We start from the raw sequence: 24,042 nt of genomic DNA, 5'->3' as shown, positions 1-24,042 counted from the left end.
CACAGTGACAGAGGTGTTCAGCGTGTGTCACTCTACACACAGTGACAGAGGTGTTCAGCGTGTGTCACTCTACAGTCACCTTCCTTGCAGTCAATCAGCAGTGAGAATCTGAGCCAAAATTAGAAGAACAAGGACAAATGAGACATAGAGGTTCAGAGAAATCAAATCTGACATTAAATTAAATCAAAATAAAAACGACAGTTTTATCTGTACGAAGCAAACAGGTAGCGAGATCAAAGCCCCACCCCAGTCCCGCGCGTCCTCACTGAGCTCTCCGCCTCGCTCGCAGGTGGGACAGCGCGATCTGGGGACGTGGGCATCCAGTGATTCAACAAGCATTCCAGTGTGACCCACTGACCCCAGCGGTGCCTTTAACACGAATTCTGCCCACAACCCTCAGTCACGATTCAACAATTCACACCAGTTCTCCAGCTCCACCTCCAGGAGCTGTCAGAGTGATGGACAGGATCCACAGCCAATCAGCATCAGTTGGTGGTGTTCAGTACAGAGGGTCACTAGGTGACATCGCCCATGGCAACAGCAGCAGTGAGACACCCGAAAGAGAAAGAACAGTGGGAAGGAGGAGTGAGGCAGGCGAGTCACAGAGCGAGGGGAACCGCAGGGGCTGGAGGGGCTCAGACAGAGGGACAACAGGGACAGACAGGGACAACAGGGACGGACAGGGACGGACAGGGACAACAGGGACGCACAGGGACGGACAGGAACGCACAGGGACGGACAGGGACGGACAGGGACGCACAGGAGTGCTCATCATGACCTGCAGCTGTGCTCTCACTTCGCTCTGCCTGGGGTGTCCCAAGAACACGAGCTCCAGTATTTTGGGGCACAGAGCTTCCCGCCCCACCCCCAGTACAGTGTCCTTAGCCTCTGAGGTATTGTGGAGGCTCGGGGCTCTCTGTACAAGCTGTGTTTTAGGGTGCAGGGCCACACAAACTGTGGCCCCCCAGTGATGAAGTCCATTCTGTGCCTCTGGTCTGTGCTCTTGGGTGCTCAGTGTTTCTGTGGGTTTAGTTGATTGGGTGTTTTCAGTTACAGGTCCACAGGAGTTTATTTTTGGGGTACAGTCTGTGATTTAGGGTCCTTCAGTGCTACAGCAGCTCCTCTGTGCAATTACTGGGTACAAGCTGTTTCCTGGCACCCAGTTCTCCTCTCTTGGCTCAGATTAAGTCTAGGGGTACAGGATTGGGGTACCCCAGTGGTTGTCTTCAGCCCTTGGGGTGAAGTTTCCCTGTCCCCCGAGTGTTTTTGGTTACAGTGTGTTAGTGTTTTGGGGTACGGTGTCTCTCGTTGGCCCCTGGGGTCCCCCAGTGCTATAGAAGCTCGTCCCTCTGTTTCTTCAGCCTGTGGGGCGGCAGGCCGTTCCGGACGGAGCCGTTCTGGGAGCGCAGCAGCTGGCCCCTCTCGTGCTCGGGCCAGGGTGTCCCGGCCTCATCGCTGTCCAGCTCGGAGTCCGAGCGCATCAGCGAGGAGGGGGGCGCGGGGGGCTTGGGCCGGCCTGTGGCGGGACACAGAGAGGGGGAGACGTCAGCAGCCTGCCAGCAGTCCGACAGTGTATCAGGCTTTCAATAATCAATCGATCTGCCAATACTGTCAACACGCCACCAGCTGATCCATAACGTACCAACAACCATCAGTGATCTTCCAAGAACACCTACAGCCTGCAGGCAGGTGCATAAGGAGATCACTGAACACAGACCTCTGAGCTCAGCCCGTGGTCAGTACACCGACAGCGGGTCAGTGGCCGTGTCAACCGTGAACTGATGCTTTCCGGCTCGATCTCTGGGCAGCACTGGGGTGGACACCTGGACAGGTTTCCCCTCCTGTACAGGTATGTGAAGAGCTTTGGGATCCTTGGAGATGAGCAGCGTGTTATAGAAGCGGTTTAATTATCCTAATGATCCTTATTCCCTTTAACAATTTTAATGATCTTGTGCTCACACACCTGGGGGTCAGGTACAGCTCACACACCTGGGGGTCAGGTACAGCTCACACACACCTGGGGTCAGGTACAGCTCACACACCTGGGGGTCAGGTACAGCTCACACACACCTGGGGGTCAGGTACAGCCCCCCCTGTGCTCACACACCTGGGGTCAGGTACAGCTCACACACCTGGGGTCAGGTACAGCTCACACACCTGGGGGTTCAGGAGCTCACACACCTGGGGGTCAGGTACAGCTCACACACACCTGGGGGTCAGGTACAGCTCACACACCTGGGGTCAGGTACAGCTCACACACCTGGGGGTTCAGGAGCTCACACACCTGGGGGTCAGGTACAGCTCACACACACCTGGGGGTCAGGTACAGCTCACACACCTGGGGTCAGGTACAGCTCACACACCTGGGGGTTCAGGAGCTCACACACCTGGGGGTCAGGTACAGCTCACACACACCTGGGGGTCAGGTACAGCTCACACACACCTGGGGGTCAGGTACAGCTCACACACACCTGGGGTCAGGTACAGCTCACACACACCTGGGGGTCAGGTACAGCTCACACACCTGGGGGTTCAGGAGCTCACACACCTGGGGGTCAGGTACAGCTCACACACACCTGGGGGTCAGGTACAGCTCACACACCTGGGGGTCAGGTACAGCTCACACACACCTGGGGGTCAGGTACAGCCCCCCCTGTGCTCACACACCTGGGGTCAGGTACAGCTCACACACCTGGGGTCAGGTACAGCTCACACACACCTGGGGGTCAGGTACAGCCCCCCCTGTGCTCACACACACCTGGGGTCAGGTACAGCTCACACACCTGGGGTCAGGTACAGCTCACACACACCTGGGGGTCAGGTACAGCTCACACACCTGGGGGTCAGGTACAGCTCACACACACCTGGGGGTCAGGTACAGCCCCCCCTGTGCTCACACACCTGGGGGTCAGGTACAGCTCACACACCTGGGGGTCAGGTACAGCTCACACACACCTGGGGGTCAGGTACAGCTCACACACCTGGGGGTCAGGTACAGCTCACACACACCTGGGGGTCAGGTACAGCTCACACACACCTGGGGGTCAGGTACAGCTCACACACCTGGGGGGTCAGGTACAGCTCAAACACCTGGGGGGTCAGGTACAGCTCACACACCTGGGGGTCAGGTACAGCCCCCCCTGTGCTCACCTCGCGGCGGCTGCAGCTCCAGGCTGTCCTGGTCCTCAGCCTCCAGGATCTTATAGCGGCTCTTCCTGCGTGCCCGTCCTCGGCGCCTGCAACACACCACAACACAGCAGTTACACAACATGATACAACACAGCTACACACCACAAAGCAACACAGGTACACAGCAGAGTTACACAACACAACAGTTACACAGCACAGCTATACAACATAGCTACACACTGCAATGCAACAGTTACACAACACAGTTACACAATGCAACACAGTTAAACAGCACAGCTACACAATGCAACGCAACACAGTTACACAGCAGAACTACACAACACAATGCAACATAGTTATACAGCACAGCTACACACTGCAAGACAGCACAACACCACAGTTATGCAACACAGCTACACAATGCAACAAACAGTAACACAATGCAACACAGTTACAAAACACACTTACACAATGCAACACAACACAAAGCAACACAGCACAGTTATACAACACTTCCCATACTGCACAGCACAGAAGTTACACAACACATAGTTACACAAGACTTCTCAATATGGCAGTTAAAAAACACTGAATTGTGACAACATTTTTATGTAATACTCTACTCCTCAGCGCACCAGAGCACAGACTGCACACATACACACCTCAGCACTATCTCAGTGTGCAGCACACTAGACCACAGACTTCACACACACACACACACACACACACACACACACACAGTCCGGCCCCTCACCTGCGGCAGCAGCACGCCACTCCCCAGGACAGGGCTCCCATGGCGACCAGGATGAGGAAGGATGCGATGGTGACATAGAGAACACTCCACTCTGGCTCAGACAGGGAGACAGGAGATGCTGACATCCATCACCATGTCCGAGCAGCATGTCGGTGGGCAAGTGCCCCGGTCAAGTCTGTCTGATCTGTGCGTCTGCACATCACACTGTCAGGGCATTCGCCTGTCTGTCCAGCCAGTGTGCCGGCCAGTGTGTCTGAGTGTCTGTCCAGAGTGTCAGCGTGCCCATCTGTCCAGCGTGTCTGTGTCCAGGTCTCACCACAGTTGCTCTCGCTGTCTCCCAGCTGCGTTCGGAAGAAGTTCTCCATCCAGAAGGGGTGGCAGATGCAGCGCTTGGTGAAGGAGTCGCACTCCCCGTGGTTCGAGCAGTTCAGCTGGCAGACTGGGACAGAGAGAAGAGCTCAGAGACGCGAGCTGCCCCTGTCACATCACCACAGGGCTGGATGTAGCTCCTACCACCCCTCTACACTGACTGACTGTCCACCCACTCTACACTGACTGACTGTCCACCCACTCTTTACTCTACTTACTGACTGTGTCCACCTGTCGGGCTCTGAAGATCAGGAAGTCATTCCTCTGCTTGTGCAGTTTGCTGCGGAGCGTCTCGGCAACATCCCGGCCGGAGAGGGGGGGGCGGCCTGGACCTCCCAGCACCAGGAACACCAGCCGGGTACTGGGAGCAAGAGGGAGAGGTCATTACTGCTCCTGTCCACCAGCACTTTCAGGCCCAGCTCCTTGCCTGTAACCCTTGACCTCATGCTGACCACATTCTGACAGGGCCTCTCACGCTACACAGAAAACCCTTTGCTGCACTTTGACCCTTGACCCATGTGTCACCTGGAAGTGAAAGGCTGATCACTGAGGAAGACAGGGATGAGGATGGGGATGGAGAAGAGAGAGAGGGGAGAAGGGACTAATGAGGCAGAGATCCACACAGGAGAGGGGCTGTGACCTCTAAATGCTGAAAGAGCCTTTTGACACTAGCATGACCCCTAGTCATGACCCCTAGATCTCCAATCCAACCGCTTCCTCCCTGACCCCTGACCTGCGCTCATTGAAGGCGGTGACCTCTCGGACGATGATGTCGCTGTCCAGCACTCCCAGCAGCACTCCGACCTGTCGCAGGAGCATCCCGCGCTGCCGCTGCGTCAGCTGGGCCACCGGCACGTCCAGGACCAGCTCAACCAGGTCACGGGCCCAGGGGTCTGGGGAGAGTGGCGCCAGGTCAGGGCGGGGCCCAGCGGAGCCCGGCGGGGCGGTCAGTCGGTCAGCGGGGGACTGACCTGGCCGCACCTCCACGGTGCCGTGGTCCGTGCTGCTCTGGCCCTTGCTGTCCGTCACGGTCAGGGTGAAGCTGTACTTGCCCTCCACCAGGTTTCCCAGCAGCAGCACCGCCTGGTGGTCGGAGTTGTTCAACACCTCCTGCAACACAGACAGCCCACAGCACCATCAAAACGGGCCGACCGCTGCGGCCCTGCAGGGAGCAGAAAGGTCACCGCGGGCGGGCGGACAGGCGGGCGGATGGACAGGTGTACAGGCGGATGGAAAGGTGGACAGGCGGGCAGGTGGGCAGGCAGGTGGGTGGACAGGTGGGCAGGTGGACAGGTGCATGGAAAGGTAGGCAGGCGGGCAGGCAGATGGAAAGGTGGACAGGTGGACAGACAGGCGGGCGGCGGATGGAAAGGCGGGCAGGTGGACAGACAGGCGGGCGGGCAGGCGGGCGGACGGACCCCAGCGGCCGGGCTGTTCTCATCGCGGGTCCAGAGGAAGCTGGTCACCCCCTTGTCATCAGTGGAGTGGGACCCATCGAGGGCTGCGGTGCAGACGGGCAGGGTGACCCGGACCCCTGACTGCACCCGGGCCTGTGGGGGCTGGTCCACCTCTGAGGAAGACAGACGTGGGGTCAGCACGCCGCGCAGGAGAGAGTGGCGAGACTCGGCCGCGGCGGCGGGAAGGACACACCCTCTCGGACGACGACTCGGACGCTGTCTCTGCTCTCCAGGCCTCTCTCGTCCGTCACGGTGAGGGTGAACTCGTACTCGCCCACCTGCAGGCCTGTCACCGTGGCAACGGCGCTGTCGGCGTTCTCCAGCTTCACCCCCTCTGGACCCCTGACACACCGACACGGGCATTAGGGCACAAGGACCAGTCTGTCCAGGGGTCTGTCCAGCTGGTGTACAGGGTGTCAGGGGGTGGTCTGTCGGGGGGACGGGAGGGGTGGGGTCTGTCGGGGGGAGGGGGTGGGGTCTGTAGGCACTGTGAACACTGACTTGCTCTGTGCCCAGTGGTACTTGCTGATGCCCTGGTCATCCTGGCTCTTGCTGGCATCCAGAGAAGTCCTGTCCACCGGCAGGGTCAGCTCCTTCTCCGGCCCTGCGTCTGCCACCGGGGGCTTGTTGTTCTCTGAGGGGGGGGGACAGAGCCGTCACACACAGACCGCAGGAAGGACCGGCAAACAGGCCTGCAGACATGTGGCTGGACAGGCACACCTGGCTGGACGATGACAGTGACCTCTGCGGTGTCCTGCTGGCCAGCGGAGTCGGTGACGGTCAGCTGGAAGGTGTAGTCGCCCTCCTGCAGCGCAGACAGCTGGAGGGTGGAGGTCATCACGCCCTGAGACGGGGGCGACAGAGAGCGGCTGTGACAGTGCGCTGAGAGCCGGGAGGAAACGCCAGAGCCCTGCCATTCGCCGGCCGTACCTGCACCTCCATCACCTTGCCCTTGCTGTTGGGGCTCAGCGTCCACTCGTAGCCCAGCGGCCCGTGGTCGTCGGTGCTCTGGTTGCCGTACAGTGTGATGTAGTTGCGCGGCAGCGTGATCACCTGGTTGGGCCCGGCGTTGGCCACCGGCGGGTAATCTACCGCCTTGTTCACTGCCAGCGTCGCCAAGGTCGAGCTCTGGGCCCCGTCGGAGTCCGTCACCGTCAGGCTGGTGGGGGAGGGGGGGTCAGTGCACGCCGCCGGAGCTTGGAGTCGGAGACGGAGCCGGGTGCCGTTGCCGGGAGACAGAGACGTACCTGAAGGTGTAATTTCCAGGCACCAGGTTGGTGAGCGTCAGGATGGGCGTGTCGGCCGACACCTTCTCCTCCCGCAGGGGTCCCTTCACCTCCTCCCAGTGCCAAGCCACGATGGCATCGTCGTCTGTGCTCTCTGGAGAGAGGCAGGCAGGCCGTGAGAGGGGCACAGGGCACCAGGGCACTGGACACAGGACACCAGGACCTGGACACCAGGACCTGGACACAGGACACCAGGACCTGACACCAGGCACCGGACACCAGGACCTGGACATGGGACACAGGACACCAGGACCTGGACACCAGGCACTGGACACCAGGCACTGGACACAGGACACCAGGACCTGACACCAGGCACCGGACACCAGGCACGGGACACGGGACACGGGACACCAGGACCTGGACACCAGGGCACTGGACAGCAGATACCGGACACTGGACACTGGAAACCAGGCACTGGACACCGGACACCAGGACCCCTGTACTCACGGCTGCCATCGATCACCGTGGAGCTGGTTGGCAAGGAGATCTCCTGGAACCTGGGTGACACCACGGCAACGGGAGGCTTATTGACACGAGGCTCTGGGGAGAGGGGAGAGACTTGGTGTAAGCATCCTTCAGAACCGGCCCGTGGGTTTGCATCTGTCAGAACCGGCCCATGGGTCTGTGCCTGTCTGTCAGAACTGGCCTGTGGGTCTGCGTCTGTCTGTCTCTCACCTGGCTTGACGGTGACGTTGACGTAACCCTCCCCATGAGCCCCTTCGCCGTCCACCAGGACCTTGAACTCGTACAGCCCCAACGTCAGCTGGGGGTCGAAACAGAGCACAGGGTCAGGACACCCCAGGGTTATGGTGCCCCAGGGTCTGCCCACTGGGGTATTACTCAGAGGTGGGGTGTGCTGCTGCTCTTTAGCATTAACTGCTTCAGGAACAAAGTTCCAGCAGGACAGCAGTTCAAGTGCGCAGAATCTGGGGGGACAGTTTCTGCTAAGTGCAGTATTTGGGGATCCTGACCTTACTGAGCTTGAGGATCCTGCTGTGTTTCCCCTCCATCTCTCCACTGTAGTCATGGGGGTGAGTGATCAATCTCCAGTCAAACACGTACTCAGTCCCTGAGAAGGAGACCAAGACAGGTCATGGACACACACTTGAAGATGGCTGGTGTGTGTGTCAGGGCTGCCCCAGTCCCCGGCTCTCCACCCTACCTTTGGGGGGCTCCGGCAGGACAAACGCATTGAGCTGCACCTCGCTGCGCGGCAGGGTGATCTCCACACTGTTCCCTGCAGACACCACCAGCTCCCGCACTGGACAGAGACAGCAGAGCAGCGTGAGAAAGCCAGCCGCCAGCTGCTCCAGCACAGATCAGAGTCCACCGAACCACAACACAAGCCAATACTGGGACACACACGAGCACAACACACACTGGAATGCTACAGGACCTAACCAAACAATACACACTAGCTGAGTATCTAACTAGGGTCAGGAACAGCAAAGAGAAACAGACCCTGACGAAGTGACCAACCTGAGAAACAGTAAGTCTCTCAACGTTCTAGGAGTTAAACATTGTATGTAAATGTCCTGTGATGTGTTTTTCCGTAAATGTCTGTAGATATTGTGTTGACTGTATGCGCTTTGGGAACACTGTAATTCATCAGTCATGCCAATAAAGCTCATTGATTTGAACTGAGAGCAGAGTTAGTTAACACACTGCACTGAGACAGAGAGAGGGGCTTGAAGTCTCTGAACAAAGCAATAGCACTATTTTGAGTAAGTCTCTCACCGGCCTGGGTGGGCACAGAGGGGGTGTGGCTTGTAGGGGTGGTGGGCTCCAGTGTTCTTGTAGAACTCCAGCTGCTATTGGACGTTACCGTGGTGACCATTCCTGTAGAAGGGGTGGGGTTTTGTGCTGCAAGCTTGGGGTCCAACAACTCTGTGCTGCCACTGGTTGACAGGCTCCCCTTCCTATTTGCCGTGAGGGACAGTGCAAGAGGATTGGCCACAGTCACTGGGGGGGTGGGGCCTGAGGCTGACGGGTCTGGAGCTGCATGCTGAGGACAAAGAAAGGGCAGAGTGAAGGACAAGCAGACATAAATACAGCCACAGGCCAGAGAGCAGTCAGGCTGAGACTCACAGTGTCAGAGGTAGGGTCCTCCTGGTTCCCATAAGGCTGTGCCTCTTCCATCTTCCCTACATCTCCTTCCTCGCTCCTCTTCATCCTCCTCTCGCCCCTGTCCTGCTGCCCAAGCTGCCAGAGCTGCCCGCGGGCGAGAGGTGAGGCGAGGCGTGTTGGAGACAGGTGACATCGCCCCGGCACAGGGCAGCTCAGCAGAACACAGCGCCCCCCCTGGCTCCAGGCGGCGCTGCAGTCCGGCCGCACACAGCAGGCTCTCACACACTGCACTGCCTCCCAGGTCTGCCCTGTCGACAGGGGGCGCCACCCTGCCCCTCTCACACTGGCCCACGGCACGACCCTGGCTGCCCCCGGCACGCCGCACGCTTCCGCCTCACTGCAGCCTGGGAGAGGCGTGGAGAGAGCGAGAGCAGGCGGCGGAGTCAACATGGCTCTGCAGCGATACTGGAGCCCATCTCACACTGGGGCAGACAGCGGGGCAGAGGCATGAGCTGTCCGTCAAGGTCCGGAGGAGCAGTGGCTCTGTGGCTCAGGATCTGCGCCTGTGGCTGGAGGGTTGCCGGTTCAAATCCTGCGGCCAGCAGAGGAATCCTACTCCGTTGGGCCCCTGAGCAAGGCCCTTAACTCCAACTGCTCCAGGGGCGCCGTATAAATGGCTGACCCTGCGCTCTGACCCCCAGCTTCTCTCCCTGTCTGTGTCTCATGGAGAGCAAGCTGGGGTATGTGAAAAGACAAATTCCTAATACAAGAAACTGTATATGGCTCATTGTTTGCACTGTAAACGTCTGTCTGCTGTGTCAACACTGACTCAAGATCGCCAGTAAAGATCTCTGAACTGCTGTCCTTCCCGCTGAGTGCTCCGGAGTGGAGTATTCAGATATTATTGTTCTCCACGTCTGTAAATGTTTTACTTCGGCAACACTGGGATTCATCAGCCTTGCCAATCAAGGCAGAGTTTGAGAGAAAGGCTGGAGCAAGAGAAAACAATGAAAACTCTTCCCAGTTTTACCCCCACAGGAACAGGATGCAAACATCCGGCCTGTCTGGATTATCTGGATTATAACACCCTCATCCCTCTCATGCCCTAGTTCCTCTGGGATACAGTTCCCATGGCTACTCACATCTCGGTGGAAGTTATTAAGGTCTGTGCTGAAACACTATCTTTGTCCGGGAACAATGCACAGCAGCCACTGCGCTCCCTCCTGCCGAGAACAGGCCCTGTGTCTCAGCACCGCCCCCGGCCCCCGACACAGCAGCCCCACTGGGCACAGACCCGGCTGTCCTGCCTGAAGCGGGTCAGGCCTTCACTCACACCCACAGGAGGACGAGGGATCGGGGCAGGAGCAGTGATGGGGCAGTCTGGTGGGGCTGGAGGAGAGATGGGGGCAGGAGCAGTGATGGGGCAGTCTGTTGGGGCAGTCTGGAGGGGGAGGAGCAGTGATGGGGCAGTCTGGAGGGGCAGGAGCAGTGATGGGGCAGTCTGAAGGAGCAGGAAGACAGTTCGGGGCAGTCTGGTGAGGCAGGAGGAGGGATCAGGGCAGGGAGAGGGATCGGGGCAGTCTGGTGGGGCAGGGAGAGGGATGGGGCAGTCTCCTGGGGCAGGAGGAGGGGTGGGGGCAGTCTGCTGGGGCAGGAGGAGGGATGGAGGCAGGAGCAGTGTGGTGGGACAGGAGGAGAGATGGGGGCAGGAGCAGTGTGATGGGACAGGAGGAGAGATGGGGGCAGGAGCAGTGTGGTGGGGCAGGAGGAGGGATGGGGGCAGGAGCAGTGTGGTGGGGCAGGAGGAGGGATGGGGGCAGGAGCAGCGTGGTGGGGCAGGAGGAGGGATGGGGCAGGAGCAGCGTGGTGGGGCAGGAGGAGGGATGGGGGCAGGAGCAGCGTGGTGGGGCAGGATGAGGGATGGGGCAGGAGCAGCGTGGTGGGGCAGGAGGAGGGATGGGGCAGGAGCAGCGTGGTGGGGCAGGAGGAGGGATGGGGGCAGGAGCAGTGTGGTGGGGCAGGAGGAGGGATGGGGGCAGGAGCAGTGTGGTGGGGCAGGAGGAGGGATGGGGGCAGGAGCAGCGTGGTGGAGCAGGAGGAGGGATGGGGGCAGGAGCAGCGTGGTGGAGCAGGAGGAGGGATGGGGGCAGGAGCAGCGTGGTGGGGCAGGAGGAGGGATGGGGGCAGGAGCAGCGTGGTGGGGCAGGATGAGGGATGGGGCAGGAGCAGCGTGGTGGGGCAGGAGGAGGGATGGGGCAGGAGCAGCGTGGTGGGGCAGGAGGAGGGATGGGGGCAGGAGCAGCGTGGTGGGGCAGGAGGAGGGATGGGGGCAGGAGCAGCGTGGTGGAGCAGGAGGAGGGATGGGGGCAGGAGCAGCGTGGTGGGGCAGGAGGAGGGATAGGGGCAGTCTGCTGGGGCAGCAGGTGAGTCTTACCTGTGGTGGGGAACAAGAACACCAGACAGCTCAGAGACAGGAGGAAGAACCTTCGAGGTCCCTGCCGGCCGGCGGTGCTCAGGCCCGTCCTGGTGCTATTCGGGCCCGTCCTGGTGCGCCCTGGACTTGAAAGACGTGTCCTCGGAACAGCAGCCATTTTCAGCACAAAGCAGGCGCTGAGCAGAGATTAGAGAATGAGCATTAAAAAGGTTTATTTGGCACAGATGGTAAAAATGGTAAGAATTAAAAAATAAATAGTGAATAAAGTATCACAGTAGTCTACTGAGGAAATACAAGTTTGTATGAACTTCTTTGGGCTGGGTCACACTACAGTGCACAGATCACCGGTCCAGTCTGGGTCACACTGTACCCCTACAGTCCATAGCTCGCTGTCCAGTCTGGGTCACACTGTAACCCTACAGTCCAGAGGTTGCTGTCCAGTCTGGGCAACACTGTACCCCTACAGTCCAGAAGTCACTGTCCAGTCTGGGTCACGCTGTACCCCTACAGTCTAGAGGTCACTGGTCCAGTCTGGGTCACAGTGTACCCCTACAGTCCAGAGGTCACTGGTCCAGTCTGGATCACACTGTACCCCTACAGTCCAGAGGTCACTTGTCCAGTCTGGGTCACACTGTAACCCTACAGTCCAGAGGTCACTGGTCCAGTCTGGGTCACACTGTAACCCTACAGTCCAGAGATCACTGGTCCAGTCTGGGTCACACTGTACCCCTACAGTCTAGAGGTCACTGGTCCAGTCTGGGTCACACTGTACCCCTACAGTCCAGAGGTCACTGTCTAGTCTGGGTCACACTGTAACCCTACAGTCCAGAGGTCACTGGTCCAGTCTGGGTCACACTGTACCCCTACAGTCCAGAGGTCACTGTCTAGTCTGGGTCACACTGTAACCCTACAGTCCAGAGGTCACTGGTCCAGTCTGGGTCACACTGTACCCCTACAGTCCAGAGGTCACTGGTCCAGTCTGGGTCACACTGTACCCCTACAGTCCAGAGGTCACTGGTCCAGGCTGGGTCACACTGTACCCCTACAGTCCAGAGGTCACTGTCTAGTCTGGGTCACACTGTACCCCTACAGTCCAGAGGTCACTGTCTAGTCTGGGTCACACTGTACCCCTACAGTCCAGAGGTCACTGTCCAGTCTGCGTCACACAGTGAACCCATAGTGCTGAGACTGTGCTGTGGGGCTGGCAGTGTGAAGGGGCGCAGTGCACCCCTGGGGTATCAGCAGGGGCTACAAGAATATATGCACAGTCCTCTGCCCAGTGAGATACAGGGGTGGCAGCTGGAGACTCCAAACATGATCAGTGAGGATTTCAAGCAGCACTTCCACGAGAGAAAGAGAAGATTAAATCGTGAAAAAAAATGTTCAAAGGCTGCTTCTGAACCTGTGTGGGACAGGAGAGACCTGAACAACCGGTCAGCGCCCGGCGCCAGGCCCTGCGCTGCTGACGACAGACCTGCGGCAGGCAGAGCAGCGATAATCCTCTCAGCTGCGGCTTCCAGTTTCCACGTTAACACTCCTTTGGCGATCAAGCATTCTCCGTTAAAACCCCGCTGCTGTCGGAAACAGGAAGGAAGGCGCGAGTGGAGCGTGTCCGTGGGCGCCGCGCAGCCCCTGGCTGTCCGTGGGACCGGGCGGCAGTGTCGCCTTCAGCGGGGACACAGGTGAGCCATGCGGGGTGTCCCCCTGTACCTCCGGGTCGATCTCCGCCGGAGCTGCCACAGCCGCGTGTCCTGTGCGTGCGACTCTCTTGTCAATACGGCCACTCCTTCTTCCTTCCTTCCCTCCAGTGTCACTTTTCTCGCCGCCCTTCTTCTGAAGTCTTATCGCCGCCACAATCTACAAAATAAAGCCCATTAAAAACCGCACAAGCGCACTTTGTCACCGTGTCTGTGCGTCGCGACAGCCACCCGCACCACCAACCGCTGCTCTTCCTGCAGCTACCGGCCCTGGCAACAGCAACACCGGCGAGACCATTGTCACGCGTGGACAGATGAGCACCCTGTGTGCGTGCACTCGCACACTCGGGCACCCGAGCACACGCGTGTGAGCAGGCGGCTATGGGCAGACGGCACAGCCGCACACAAGCGCACAGCTGTGGCAGAGATCAGGCTGTTTCAACTCCTCTTTCCCGAACAGCTGTTACCCTTCCTGCACCTTCTGTATCCCTCAGCATCAACACACCGCACCTCTGATCCCCTCGCACCCAGGCAGCCTGCCCTGCTGCAATCTGTACTGACCTGCCCGGGCTCAGTGCTCTGTCGCTGACCCGGTTTGGCTGGGTCCCTTCTCAGGTTCTTACTACCTCGTCGGACTGGGTATCTGGGTCACAATCAGCACGACGTGCACCTACTCCCGGAAACAAACACACGCAGAGACCGAGAGACACATCCGCCCCTCTCTCCCCGTCTGCCCCTCAGTCCGCCGAGAATTAAGGCAAGGACGGAAACACAGGCTCCCGGTTTCTCTTGGCAATGTGACGGATTAATAATAATAATAATAATAATAATAATAATAATAATAATAATAATAATAATAATAATAATAATAGCTACAGTGCTACAGTCAACAGTTCTTGTTATTTGAGAGACGGCTACTGCAACACAACAGTGGTACCAGCTGGTACAGACCCGAAGCCTGATGAGGTCTGGACCGCAGAGTGAGGCATCCTGACAAGCAGGCTGGGGCTGTGTAGGTGGTGCTCAGCCCTTAGGAGCAGAATTTCCAGTCTAATTCCAGGGAAACTGTACCGTAGCTTTTCTTCAGATGAGATGTTAAACCAAGGATTAGTCTCTCTTCTCTCAAAGCCTGGACAAACACAGAGGTCAATTCTGGATGAATTTGTCAACTGGTAACTTCTTTACTAGTTTTTTGATTGTGCTCTATGTTGCACTGCTAGTTCTTAAATTGCCACTTCACTTGGGGGTGAATGAAGTATTCTGAACTGAAATTCCAAGGGCGCTGTTTGAAGGAGTAGTTGTTAACCCCAGGGTCCTTGTTTAAATTCCAGTCTGGATTTACACAACCTGGCCTTGCTAAAGCCTAGAATTCTCTGAGAATTCACCGAAGACTCTATAAAGAACAGTATTTTTCAGCAATACTACAGAAACCCAGAACTCAAGTTTTTTAGACTTTTTTTATTATAACGAAATACATGCAATACAAACAAGAGTATATATATCATGTCAATAACATTTATAACAATAACAATACAATATACTTTGTGAAAACAGATTAAACAAGATAAAGATAAGGTCCACACATCTTTCATGTTCTTACCTTTCGATATAGTCTGTAAATACGCCTTTACATCTATTTTAAACTGTTCAGACATAGATCTCTTCCCAATCCATTTCACTTTATGTATGTAACAACGTGCGAGTACAACAATTAAATCAATTACAAGAGACCCGGAACTCAAGTACAAGGGCTTCTTTTTCCTGCAAATAAACACCCACAAGTCCTTCTGCCCCTCACAATAATGTCGGCTCTATCGATCCAGACCGAATAAAGATGGCGCCTGAACATACAGTACAAGCTTGATTGTGATTGGTTTAGGGGTGGAGTGTAGCGAGCGCTGATTGGAGAACACAGGAACGTGGGCAGCTGTGTATGGCTAGTTGTTCTTGGACTCCACGTGAGAAAGCGGCTAAGTGTTTGAACCAGGTATTTTTGCATGAGTTATTTTGAATTAGCTGTAGCAGAAAGCCAGTTCGGACTTCAAACCTCAAACCTTATCGTGTGGTCACTAATACTTAGTATTTTAGAGTTTGCGAGTTTTCTCCACTCGAGGTGACGCAGTTTGTGTTTTGTGTAGCTGGGTGTATTTCTCATCGTTGCAGAAGCGCTGTGAACAAATGACTCCTGCCGGTCCGCTCGCTGAGCAGTAACGCGTCCGGGCTCCAGGACTGCTCGACTGACCGCCTGTCCGTCCTCAGGGCCGGGTGACCATGTCGGCGGAAGAGGCTGTGCGCGAGGAGGCGGGGGATGCTGGGATGTCGGAGACGCAGCGCGCGGTACTGGAGCGCTGCTTGCGCGCGCTGAGGGATGCCGGCAGTGACAGCGAGACCCTGGCCGCCCTGCTGCTGGTAACACACACACACACACACACCTGCTGCTGGTAACACACACACACACACACACACACACCCTGCTGCTGGTAACACACACACACACACACACACCCTGCTGCTGGTAACACAGACACACACACACACACACCCTGCTGCTGGTAACACAGACACACACACACACACACCCTGCTGCTGGTAACACACACACACACACACACACACACACACATTGCAGTGAGCAGTACGGACGTGTTGAGCGGGCGGTGTCATACGTGGTGGACAGCTGATGGAGCCTGGGTCCGATCACAGCCCTGTCCTCCGGGAGCTGTACTCACTCCTCTCTCTGTCTCTGCAGATAACCCGGTTCTGCCCAGCTGGTCGGATGGACCGGGCCACCCTGCGCCGCGTGTTCGAGGCGGTGGGATTCTCTCTGCCCAACCGGCTGCTGGTTTCCGCGGCAACCGGGGGTGGGCAGTGCCCCCCAGGAGTCCTGCTGTCGCTAGGCGTGTCTCTGCTGGCTGGGTTCAGTACCGACCCGGAACTGGCTGCTCACCCACAGCTCATCAACAAAGTCTCGCTGCTGCTGGACCTGCTGGCCGGCAGGTGCGACTGGACCCAGGCGAGCCAAAGCTCCCAGAACCAGGCCCGTGAAGGCCAGGGGGCAGAGGAGCTCAGGTCGGAGGGCCTGGACCCAGCCTGGCAGAACCAGGGCTCCTGCGAGAGTGAGCTCAGTTCGGCCCGGGAGCCAGAGAGCTCTGCAGTGTCTGGCCAGAACCTGGGAAGACCGGACCAAGATGCACGACAGAGTTCTGAAGCCCAGGCCCAGTGTGGACAGCGTCATGTGGATCAGAGCCAGCAGAGAGAGGAACACGCCAGGCCCGCAGAGCCGGCCCAGAAGAGCAGCAAGAGAACTGAGCCAGGCCGGGATGTGGAGGAGACCCGGGAGAGCCAGACTGACCCAGAGCAGGCTTTGGTTCTGGACTGCTACGAGGCGCTGTGGGGGGTGTGTGGCTCGGCTGGGGGCCCGGCAGTCCTGCTGTCCCGGGGAGCGGTGCCAGCGCTGTGTCAGGCCTACGTCCAGAACCGGGCCCTGAGCCGTGAGAGAGCTCTGCCTCTGCTGGGACAGCTGCTTTCGGGCCCAACCAGAACCGCAGCCTGGCAGAGACACACAGCGCTGCTGTCAGACCTGCTGGCTCGGCGGGTCCAGGAGTTCTGCCTGGCTCCGGATCTGCACAGGATCGAACTGTGTGCCGGGCTGTTGCAGTTCCTTCCCCCACCTGGGGGGGCGCCACTGAGCGACGGCCTCAAGGAGAGTGTGACTGCACTCTGGGGGGGCCTGCGGCCTTTGATCCAGGCCCGCATCAGCCCAGCCCAGCTAGGCTCTGTCCTGGTTCTGTCCGCTTGCATGTTGGACCTGTGTGGCTGGGCCCCACTGGGCTCCACCCAGATCAGCTGCCTGCTGGTCAACCGAGCCTGTGTTGAGATCCGCATGGGCCTGGAGGAGCCTCCTGGCACTGTCCTTGCAGAAGCACAGCAACAGACACTCACCGCCTGCTACCGCATCCTGGAGGCAGCCCTGGAGCAGGCCTGCAGCCTGGGGCTCTCCCAGGACCCTGCCCAGCCGCAGCGCTCCGACGCTGGGCTGAGTCGGCAGCAGAGCAGGCAGCTGTTCGGAGTCCTGGAAGAGGCCTTTTCTGCCATTGTGTACTACCTGCAGCAGGTGAGAGGAGGAGGAGGAGGAGGAGGAGGGAGGGAGGGAGGGAGGCTGGGAGGAGAGAGGCAGTGCCAGACAGGAAGGGTTTGCTGGGACAAGCCAGGACAGAGATGCACTTCTGCTAACTAAACACATAAAACTAAAAAAAAACTGCTTCTCCCAAAACTGGGGTCTTGTGCCGTTCTCACACCTCCTGGAGAGCAGAGGGGTCTGTACAGCAGTGTCTGCTGACCGTAGCCTGCACGACAGTGGCCGGACAGCGGGTGGACACCCTGCACTGCCTGTGGGAGAGCGTGTTGGGAGGGCGTAAGCACCACTTCCTCTAGGCGCTGCTGATACCCTGCGGCCGCTCTCTTCTGTACCTGCGACGCAGTTTGATCGTCTGCAGGAAGGGAAGGGCGAACTGACAGCCTCCTCGCCCCACCCAGGTGACCCCGAGTCGCTATGGAGACCCCTTCGTCTTCGCCACCGTCCGTGTGCTGTGCGCCTGGCTGGCGGAGGAGACGTCCTGCCTGAGAGAGGAAGTGACCGCATTGCTGCCCTTCCTGATTGGCTACGCCAGGGAGCAGCTGCAGGGAGCGAGAGGGGACCAGGGCCAGGCTGACCGGCCCGCGAGTGACTCCGCGCAGGGCAGCGGCTGGCCAGGAGAGGACGCCCTGAGGTGAGGCCCTAAGAAGTGCATGCTGGGAGACGGGTGACAGTGCTCTGGCTGGGTCAGAATGTCTGACCCTTGTCTCTGTGCCCCAGGTTCCTTCTTCCCGCGCTGTGTCACCTGACCGCAGAGGACAGGCCAAGGGGGGTGCTGCTGTCCCTCGGGACGCCTGTCCTGCTCACAGACTTCCTGTTCCGTGGCTGGAGGAGGCTGCAGGGCGGCCGGGGTGCTCGGGGGGCGCTGGGGGATCCCGGCATGGAGACGGCCTGCTCTGCCCTTCTGAACATCGCTGTGACGGAGCCCAGCGCTGTCAGGTGAGGCACGGTCGTGCCGAGAGATGCGCGTGAGACGCTGTCACACCGAGAGAGACACTGACTGGTTGCTCTGTCCCACACCTCGCCTGGCAGGACAGACGCCTGTTTCTCCTCTCTGCTGTCCCTGCTGACGGACGCGCTCTGCGCCCTCCTGCACAAACCCCACCTGCTGGTGCTGGCTGCCAATTTCTGCACTCTGGGGCTCCTGATTGGCCGACTGAGACCTGGCCCAGCAGGTAACCATGGAGAAGTCTGCCTTCACGTTTGTCTGCCTGTCCTCTATACTCCTGCCCGTCTGCCTGTCTGTCTGTCCTCTATACTCCTGCCCGTCTGCCTGTCTGTCTGTCCTCTATACTCCTGCCCGTCTGCCTGTCTGTGTCCCCCAGACTCCTGCCCATCTGCCTGTCTGTGTCCCCCAGACTCCTCTCAGTTCTGCCTGTCTGTCCGTCCCCCAGACTCCTCTCAGTTCTGCCTGTGTTCCAGGTCCGGACGGGGAGTCGGGTCAGCGGCGCTTCTTCTCGGCTGCTCTGTGTTTCCTGGGCCGCGCTCTGTGTGCTGACCCGGCGGGGCTTGGCCCGGCCCAGCTCAGCCCGGGCTTCTCGGAGCGCTGGGATGAGGTGTGTGAGCTGTGGCGGCTGGGCCTGCAGGCGCTGGCCGGCTGTGTGGACGTGTTGCCGTGGTTACCCGGCCTGGCCCGAGACGGCGGCTGGCTGGGAGACGTGTTGGCTCTCCTGGGCAGCTGCACCGCGCTGCCTGACCCCGACACGCAGGGGGCGCTGCAGGTGGCACTCACAGCCCTCGCCCTTCGCTGCCCCCTGTGCAGACAGGAGATCCTGGCAGTGACACGGACTGGGACAGGGGGCGTCCTGCCCAGCATGGCGGAGCTGCAGAGGGCCCTGATGGCCGGACCCCTGGGGTTCTCCAAAGCCGAGGACTGATTTGTACGAAAGCATCCGAGCTCCTGAGCGTCTGTCTGACCCTGCGGAGAGAGGAGGGGGAGCTCGGGGCCTCCGAGAGACAGCAGGGCCCTGCAGAGTCCTGTCCTCGCAGGCAGTAGCTGAATGTAAAAACAGCTGAATGGACAAGTTTACCAGCAAGGAGGCCACGGTCCTGGAACCAGTGAGTCGCTTTCTGCAGGGTGAATTCCGCCAACCAAAAAAGTTAAAATATTTTTCATTTAAAAATTTCGGACACAGGGAATTGTGTAACATGAGATGAGCTACATCAGCTGTCAGCTCAGGGAAAAGGGAACACTGAACTTGCATCAGGGCAGCCTGAGAACATCTGCCTACAAAGAGAATGTATTATTAATCTGCACAAAGATAAAATTAAAGAGGTGGTCAAAATGACATGGATGACTAGAGACTTTAGATGGGAGTGATCGATGTGTTACCGATTGTGCAAGGACAGTACAGTTCCAGGAAACCTCTGTGAGTTTTGTCTCACAGGTGCTGATTTTCTGCTCTTTATGTTTTTAGTCTGCTCCTTGCAAACTTGATTTTTTCTCTTTACACTGTTTTAAAACACCATGCTTACATACAACAGCTACATGCATTACTGTTAATGTATCTGAATATAAGAGCAATATTTTTTTATTCAGTTTTGTAAGGTGCCTTTTAAAAGTGACTTCTCAAAGCAGTTTACAGTAATAGAAGTACACAGTGCGGACAGAATTGCACAATTACAATAAGGGTTTGGAGTACACGAGGAAAGCAAAGAGGCAGACAGAACCAGTGACATAAAAACTTAAAGAAGAAGGAAGGAAAGAAGTCAATATTGGGCTCTAGGTCTAGTTCCTGTTTATGAACAGTCTTCCCTGGGCCACGGTTAGTCACTCCTGCAAACTCGTGATAAGATCTTTACCATACATGCAGCACCTCCAGTGTCACCAGAGGTCGCTCTAAACGCGTTTGTCACTGATCGAGATTGTCCTGCGTTTCCCCCGATGACCGATAGATGGAGCTAGCCCACCGTCCTTTGTGTGAAAAAAACACTCGCCTGGAAGTTCGAAAAAATGCATGCAACTGTTTATTGTGACAAAACTATTTAGATGTTCAGCCGATATGATTCTTTCTCCCTATGTATACTTCTTTCACACCTCTCAGTCTGAGATCTAAATTCAAAGAGCTTTATTGGAAAAGTCTCTTAACGTCTGTCCCCTGACTCATCTCAGTCCGGCTGCCCCCCAGTGTATATAAAGGGAGATGTTGACTGTCATGCACTGTGGCGCTAACTGAACTGGCTTCTGTGAGAAAACTACCTCGTTCCAGAACAGGTCTCTCGACCTCCATCTCACGGACAGTCTTGTCAGGTGAGATCTGGACAGAGACACAATCCAACATCCCTTGCTAATCTTTCTTATAACGTGTCGACATTGTGAAAAAATTATTCTCTCTCTCTTTAACTCTTGTCTGCTGATTGATGGAACTGCAATCAATTGGCAAATATTTGCAAAAACAACACAAGCAAGACCAGTATTTCCATATTTAACAAAACAGTCTGAGAACTTGCTCAAAATAAAACTGCACTCCAAATTTCCAATATTTGTATTCATGTGCAGGTCACAGGTATTTAAAAGAACAGTTTTTCTCTCTGTGTGTAATGTGACATTATTTTATCTTCCTCTCTAGGTACGAATGCACAGTAACATTGCTTACAGACTAGAGCAGCCGTTCAGTCAGTTTGGCCTGTTTGGCAGTCAGTTGCTAATTTATCCCGGAATTTCATCCAGCTGTTTCCTGTATCAGCTTCTGCAACATGACCAGGCAGCCCTTGAACACGATACCCCTCTTCTGGAATTAAAAAGAACTTCTATATAGTCTCCTCGTGTCTGTAATGTCCTTCATGTTCATGGTTCATATAATAATAATAATAATAATAATAATAATAATACACGATGACAAGGAGCAGTAGGAGATGAAGGTACTGAGGTGCTGAGCTGTGCAGAGCCTTATAGGTGAGCAGGAGGATTTTGAAATCGACACGAAACTTGACGGAAAGCCAGTGCAGGGACTCCAGGATAGGATTAATGTGATCACTTGCACTAGACCTGGTCGAGATTCTGGCTGCTGAATTTTGGACATACTGGAGTTTGTTCAGTGTGGATTTAGAAACTCCAGTGAGTAGAGCATTACAGTGATCAATTTGGGAGAAAACAAATGTGATCAGCCTTTCAGCAACAGTTAGTGATATCATAGGACACAGTCTGGTGATATTTCTGAGGTGAAAGAATGATGTTTTGACAATATGCTGCACATGTGGGTGGAATGTCAAGTCTGAATCAAATATCACCCCCATGTTTTTCAATTTAGACTGAAGCTCAAGTACAGAACCATCCACAGAGAGGGCTACAGCACTGGCTCTACAGAGTTGATGGTGGGGGGTGCCAGTAAGCATGACTTCAGTCTTGTTAGATGAGGGAAATTTGGAGTCATCCATATTTTTATGTCAGAGATGCAATTACAGAGAATAGAGACAGCTACAGCACATGTCACTGTTCCCTCTGCAGATGTCTGCTGGGTTGACTTTGTCAGGGAGCATGAAGATTCAGTCAGGTCCCCTCATAGTTTTCTCTGCTCATGACTGAAAACATTCATTAATTTGCCATCTAGACCAGCCCTACTACATCTGTACTGTGTGTATTGACTCCTCTCGTCCTGTATTGAGACAGTCAGCTGCTTCATCGCTATGCTGCGCTCAGAGAGACAGTCAGCTGCTCCATTGCTGTGCTGCGCTCAGAGAGACAGTCAGCTGCTCCATTGCTATGCTGCTCTCAGAGAGACAGTCAGCTGCTCCATTGCTGTGCTGCGCTCAGAGAGACAGTCAGCTGCTCTATTGCTGTGCTGCGCTCAGAGAGACAGTCAGCTGCTCCATTGCTGTGCTGCGCTCAGAGAGACAGTCAGCTGCTCCATTGCTGTGCTACTCTCAGAGAGACAGTCAGCTGCTCCATTGCTGTGCTGCGCTCAGAGACAGTCAGCTGCTCCATTGCTGTGCTGCGCTCAGAGAGACAGTCAGCTGCTCCATTGCTGTGCTGTGCTCAGAGAGACAGTCAGCAGCTCTGTTGCTGTGCTGCGCTTAGAGACAGTCAGCTGCTCCATTGCTGTGCTGAGCTCAGAGAGACAGTCAGCTGCTCCATTGCTGTGCTGCGCTCAGAGACACAGTCAGCTGCTCCATTGCTGTGCTGCGCTCAGAGACACAGTCAGCTGCTCCATTGCTGTGCTGCTCTCAGAGAGACAGTCAGCTGCTCCATTGCTGTGCTACTCTCAGAGAGACAGTCAGCTGCTCCATTGCTGTGCTGCGCTCAGAGACACAGTCAGCTGCTCCATTGCTGTGCTGCGCTCAGAGAGACAGTCAGCTGCTCCATTGCTGTGCTGCGCTCAGAGATACAGTCAGCTGATCTGTTGCTGTGCTGAGCTCAGAGACAGTCAGCTGCTCCATTGCTGTGCTACTCTCAGAGAGACAGTCAGCTGCTCCATTGCTGTGCTGCGCTCAGAGACACAGTCAGCTGCTCCATTGCTGTGCTGCGCTCAGAGACACAGTCAGCTGCTCCATTGCTGTGCAGCTCTCAGAGAGACAGTCAGCTGATCTGTTGCTGTGCTGAGCTCAGAGACAGTCAGCTGCTCCATTGCTGTGCTGCTCTCAGAGACACAGTCAGCTGCTCCATTGCTGTGCTGCGCTCAGAGAGACAGTCAGCAGCTCTGTTGCTGTGCTGCGATCAGAGAGACAGTCAGCAGCTCTGTTGCTGTGCTGCGCTTAGAGACAGTCAGCTGCTCCATTGCTGTGCTGAGCTCAGAGAGACAGTCAGCTGCTCCATTGCTGTGCTGCGCTCAGAGACACAGTCAGCTGCTCCATTGCTGTGCTGCGCTCAGAGACACAGTCAGCTGCTCCATTGCTGTGCTGCTCTCAGAGAGACAGTCAGCTGCTCCATTGCTGTGCTACTCTCAGAGAGACAGTCAGCTGCTCCATTGCTGTGCTGCGCTCAGAGACACAGTCAGCTGCTCCATTGCTGTGCTGCGCTCAGAGAGACAGTCAGCTGCTCCATTGCTGTGCTGCGCTCAGAGATACAGTCAGCTGATCTGTTGCTGTGCTGAGCTCAGAGACAGTCAGCTGCTCCATTGCTGTGCTACTCTCAGAGAGACAGTCAGCTGCTCCATTGCTGTGCTGCGCTCAGAGACACAGTCAGCTGCTCTGTTGCTGTGCTGCGCTCAGAGAGACAGTCAGCAGCTCTGTTGCTGTGCTGCGCTCAGAGAGACAGTCAGCTGCTCTGTTGCTGTGCTGCGCTCAGAGAGACAGTCAGCTGCTCCGTTGCTGTGCTGCGCTCAGAGAGACAGTCAGCTGCTCCATTGCTGTGCTACTCTCAGAGAGACAGTCAGCTGCTCTGTTGCTGTGCTGCGCTCAGAGAGACAGTCAGCTGCTCCATTGCTGTGCTGCGCTCAGAGAGACAGTCAGCTGCTCCATTGCTGTGCTGCTCTCAGAGAGACAGTCAGCTGCTCCATTGCTGTGCTGCGCTCAGAGAGACAGTCAGCTGCTCCATTGCTGTGCTGCACTCAGAGAGACAGTCAGCTGCTCTATTGCTGTGCTACTCTCAGAGAGACAGTCAGCTGCTCTATTGCTGTGCTACTCTCAGAGAGACAGTCAGCTGCTCTATTGCTGTGCTACTCTCAGAGAGACAGTCAGATGCTCTGTTGCTGTGCTGCACTTAGAGAGACAGTCAGCTGCTCTGTTGCTGTGCTGCACTTAGAGAGACAGTCAGCTGCTCTATTGCTGTGCTGCGCT

General features: G+C 56.6%; 2 protein-coding genes across 6 annotated transcripts; one reads left to right on the top strand and one right to left on the bottom strand.

Moving 5' to 3' along the window:
• Positions 1-155: 155 nt before the first annotated feature.
• kiaa0319l (KIAA0319-like ortholog) lies at positions 156-13,872 on the bottom strand. 2 transcript variants are annotated; one of them, XM_088932701.1, is made up of 22 exons: positions 13,755-13,872; positions 12,971-13,353; positions 11,497-11,672; positions 9,084-9,466; positions 8,733-9,000; positions 8,158-8,256; positions 7,967-8,064; positions 7,671-7,758; positions 7,443-7,535; positions 6,957-7,089; positions 6,640-6,868; positions 6,430-6,553; positions 6,211-6,343; positions 5,903-6,051; positions 5,671-5,822; positions 5,224-5,362; positions 4,986-5,145; positions 4,471-4,613; positions 4,200-4,322; positions 3,884-3,974; positions 3,151-3,236; positions 156-1,516 (listed from the first exon to the last, which is right to left on the bottom strand). In XM_088932701.1, the coding sequence occupies exons 3-22, from the start codon at positions 11,651-11,653 to the stop codon at positions 1,332-1,334; spliced, it is 3,033 nt and encodes a 1,010-aa protein (XP_088788827.1). In that variant the 5' UTR covers positions 11,654-11,672; positions 12,971-13,353; positions 13,755-13,872; the 3' UTR covers positions 156-1,331. The 2 variants fall into 2 exon arrangements, with proteins under 2 accessions (XP_088788827.1, XP_088788828.1); XM_088932702.1 differs by lacking the exon at positions 13,755-13,872 and having other exon boundaries at positions 13,207-13,328.
• Positions 13,873-15,097: 1,225 nt separating this feature from the next.
• ncdn (neurochondrin) lies at positions 15,098-19,626 on the top strand. 4 transcript variants are annotated; one of them, XM_088933362.1, is made up of 7 exons: positions 15,098-15,180; positions 15,357-15,602; positions 15,943-17,307; positions 17,730-17,962; positions 18,049-18,267; positions 18,361-18,503; positions 18,751-19,626. In XM_088933362.1, exons 2-7 carry the CDS (start codon positions 15,465-15,467, stop codon positions 19,203-19,205), a joined length of 2,553 nt encoding a protein of 850 aa, XP_088789488.1. In that variant the 5' UTR covers positions 15,098-15,180; positions 15,357-15,464; the 3' UTR covers positions 19,206-19,626. The 4 variants fall into 4 exon arrangements, with proteins under 4 accessions (XP_088789488.1, XP_088789486.1, XP_088789485.1 ...); XM_088933360.1 differs by having other exon boundaries at positions 15,114-15,180; positions 15,453-15,602; XM_088933359.1 differs by having other exon boundaries at positions 15,119-15,180; positions 15,453-15,602; positions 15,913-17,307.
• Positions 19,627-24,042: the final 4,416 nt, after the last annotated feature.

The sequence above is a fragment of the Atractosteus spatula genome, chromosome 14 (genome assembly GCF_055471065.1).
Source record: "Atractosteus spatula isolate fAtrSpa1 chromosome 14, fAtrSpa1.hap1, whole genome shotgun sequence".
Classification (NCBI taxonomy): domain Eukaryota; kingdom Metazoa; phylum Chordata; class Actinopteri; order Semionotiformes; family Lepisosteidae; genus Atractosteus; species Atractosteus spatula.
Note: the sequence above shows the minus strand (reverse complement) of the source record. Positions and strands in the feature narration are given on the sequence as shown.

Bases quoted from the DNA above. Each gene is read 5' to 3' on its own strand.
- ncdn (XM_088933359.1), top strand. From the start codon at position 15,127: ATGGCTAGTTGTTCTTGGACTCCACGTGAGAAAGCGGCTAAGTGTTTG. The intron at 15,181-15,452 runs GTATTTTTGCAT...GTCCGTCCTCAG, and splicing joins CGGCTAAGTGTTTGAACCAG to GGCCGGGTGACCATGTCGGC. The intron at 18,504-18,750 runs GTAACCATGGAG...CCTGTGTTCCAG, and splicing joins ACTGAGACCTGGCCCAGCAG to GTCCGGACGGGGAGTCGGGT.
- kiaa0319l (XM_088932701.1), bottom strand. From the start codon at position 11,653: ATGGCTGCTGTTCCGAGGACACGTCTTTCAAGTCCAGGGCGCACCAGG. The intron at 5,823-5,902 runs GTGTGTCCTTCC...TGTCTTCCTCAG, and splicing joins CCGAGTCGTCGTCCGAGAGG to AGGTGGACCAGCCCCCACAG. The intron at 4,323-4,470 runs GTAAGTAGAGTA...TCTCTGTCCCAG, and splicing joins CCGACAGGTGGACACAGTCA to TCTGCCAGCTGAACTGCTCG.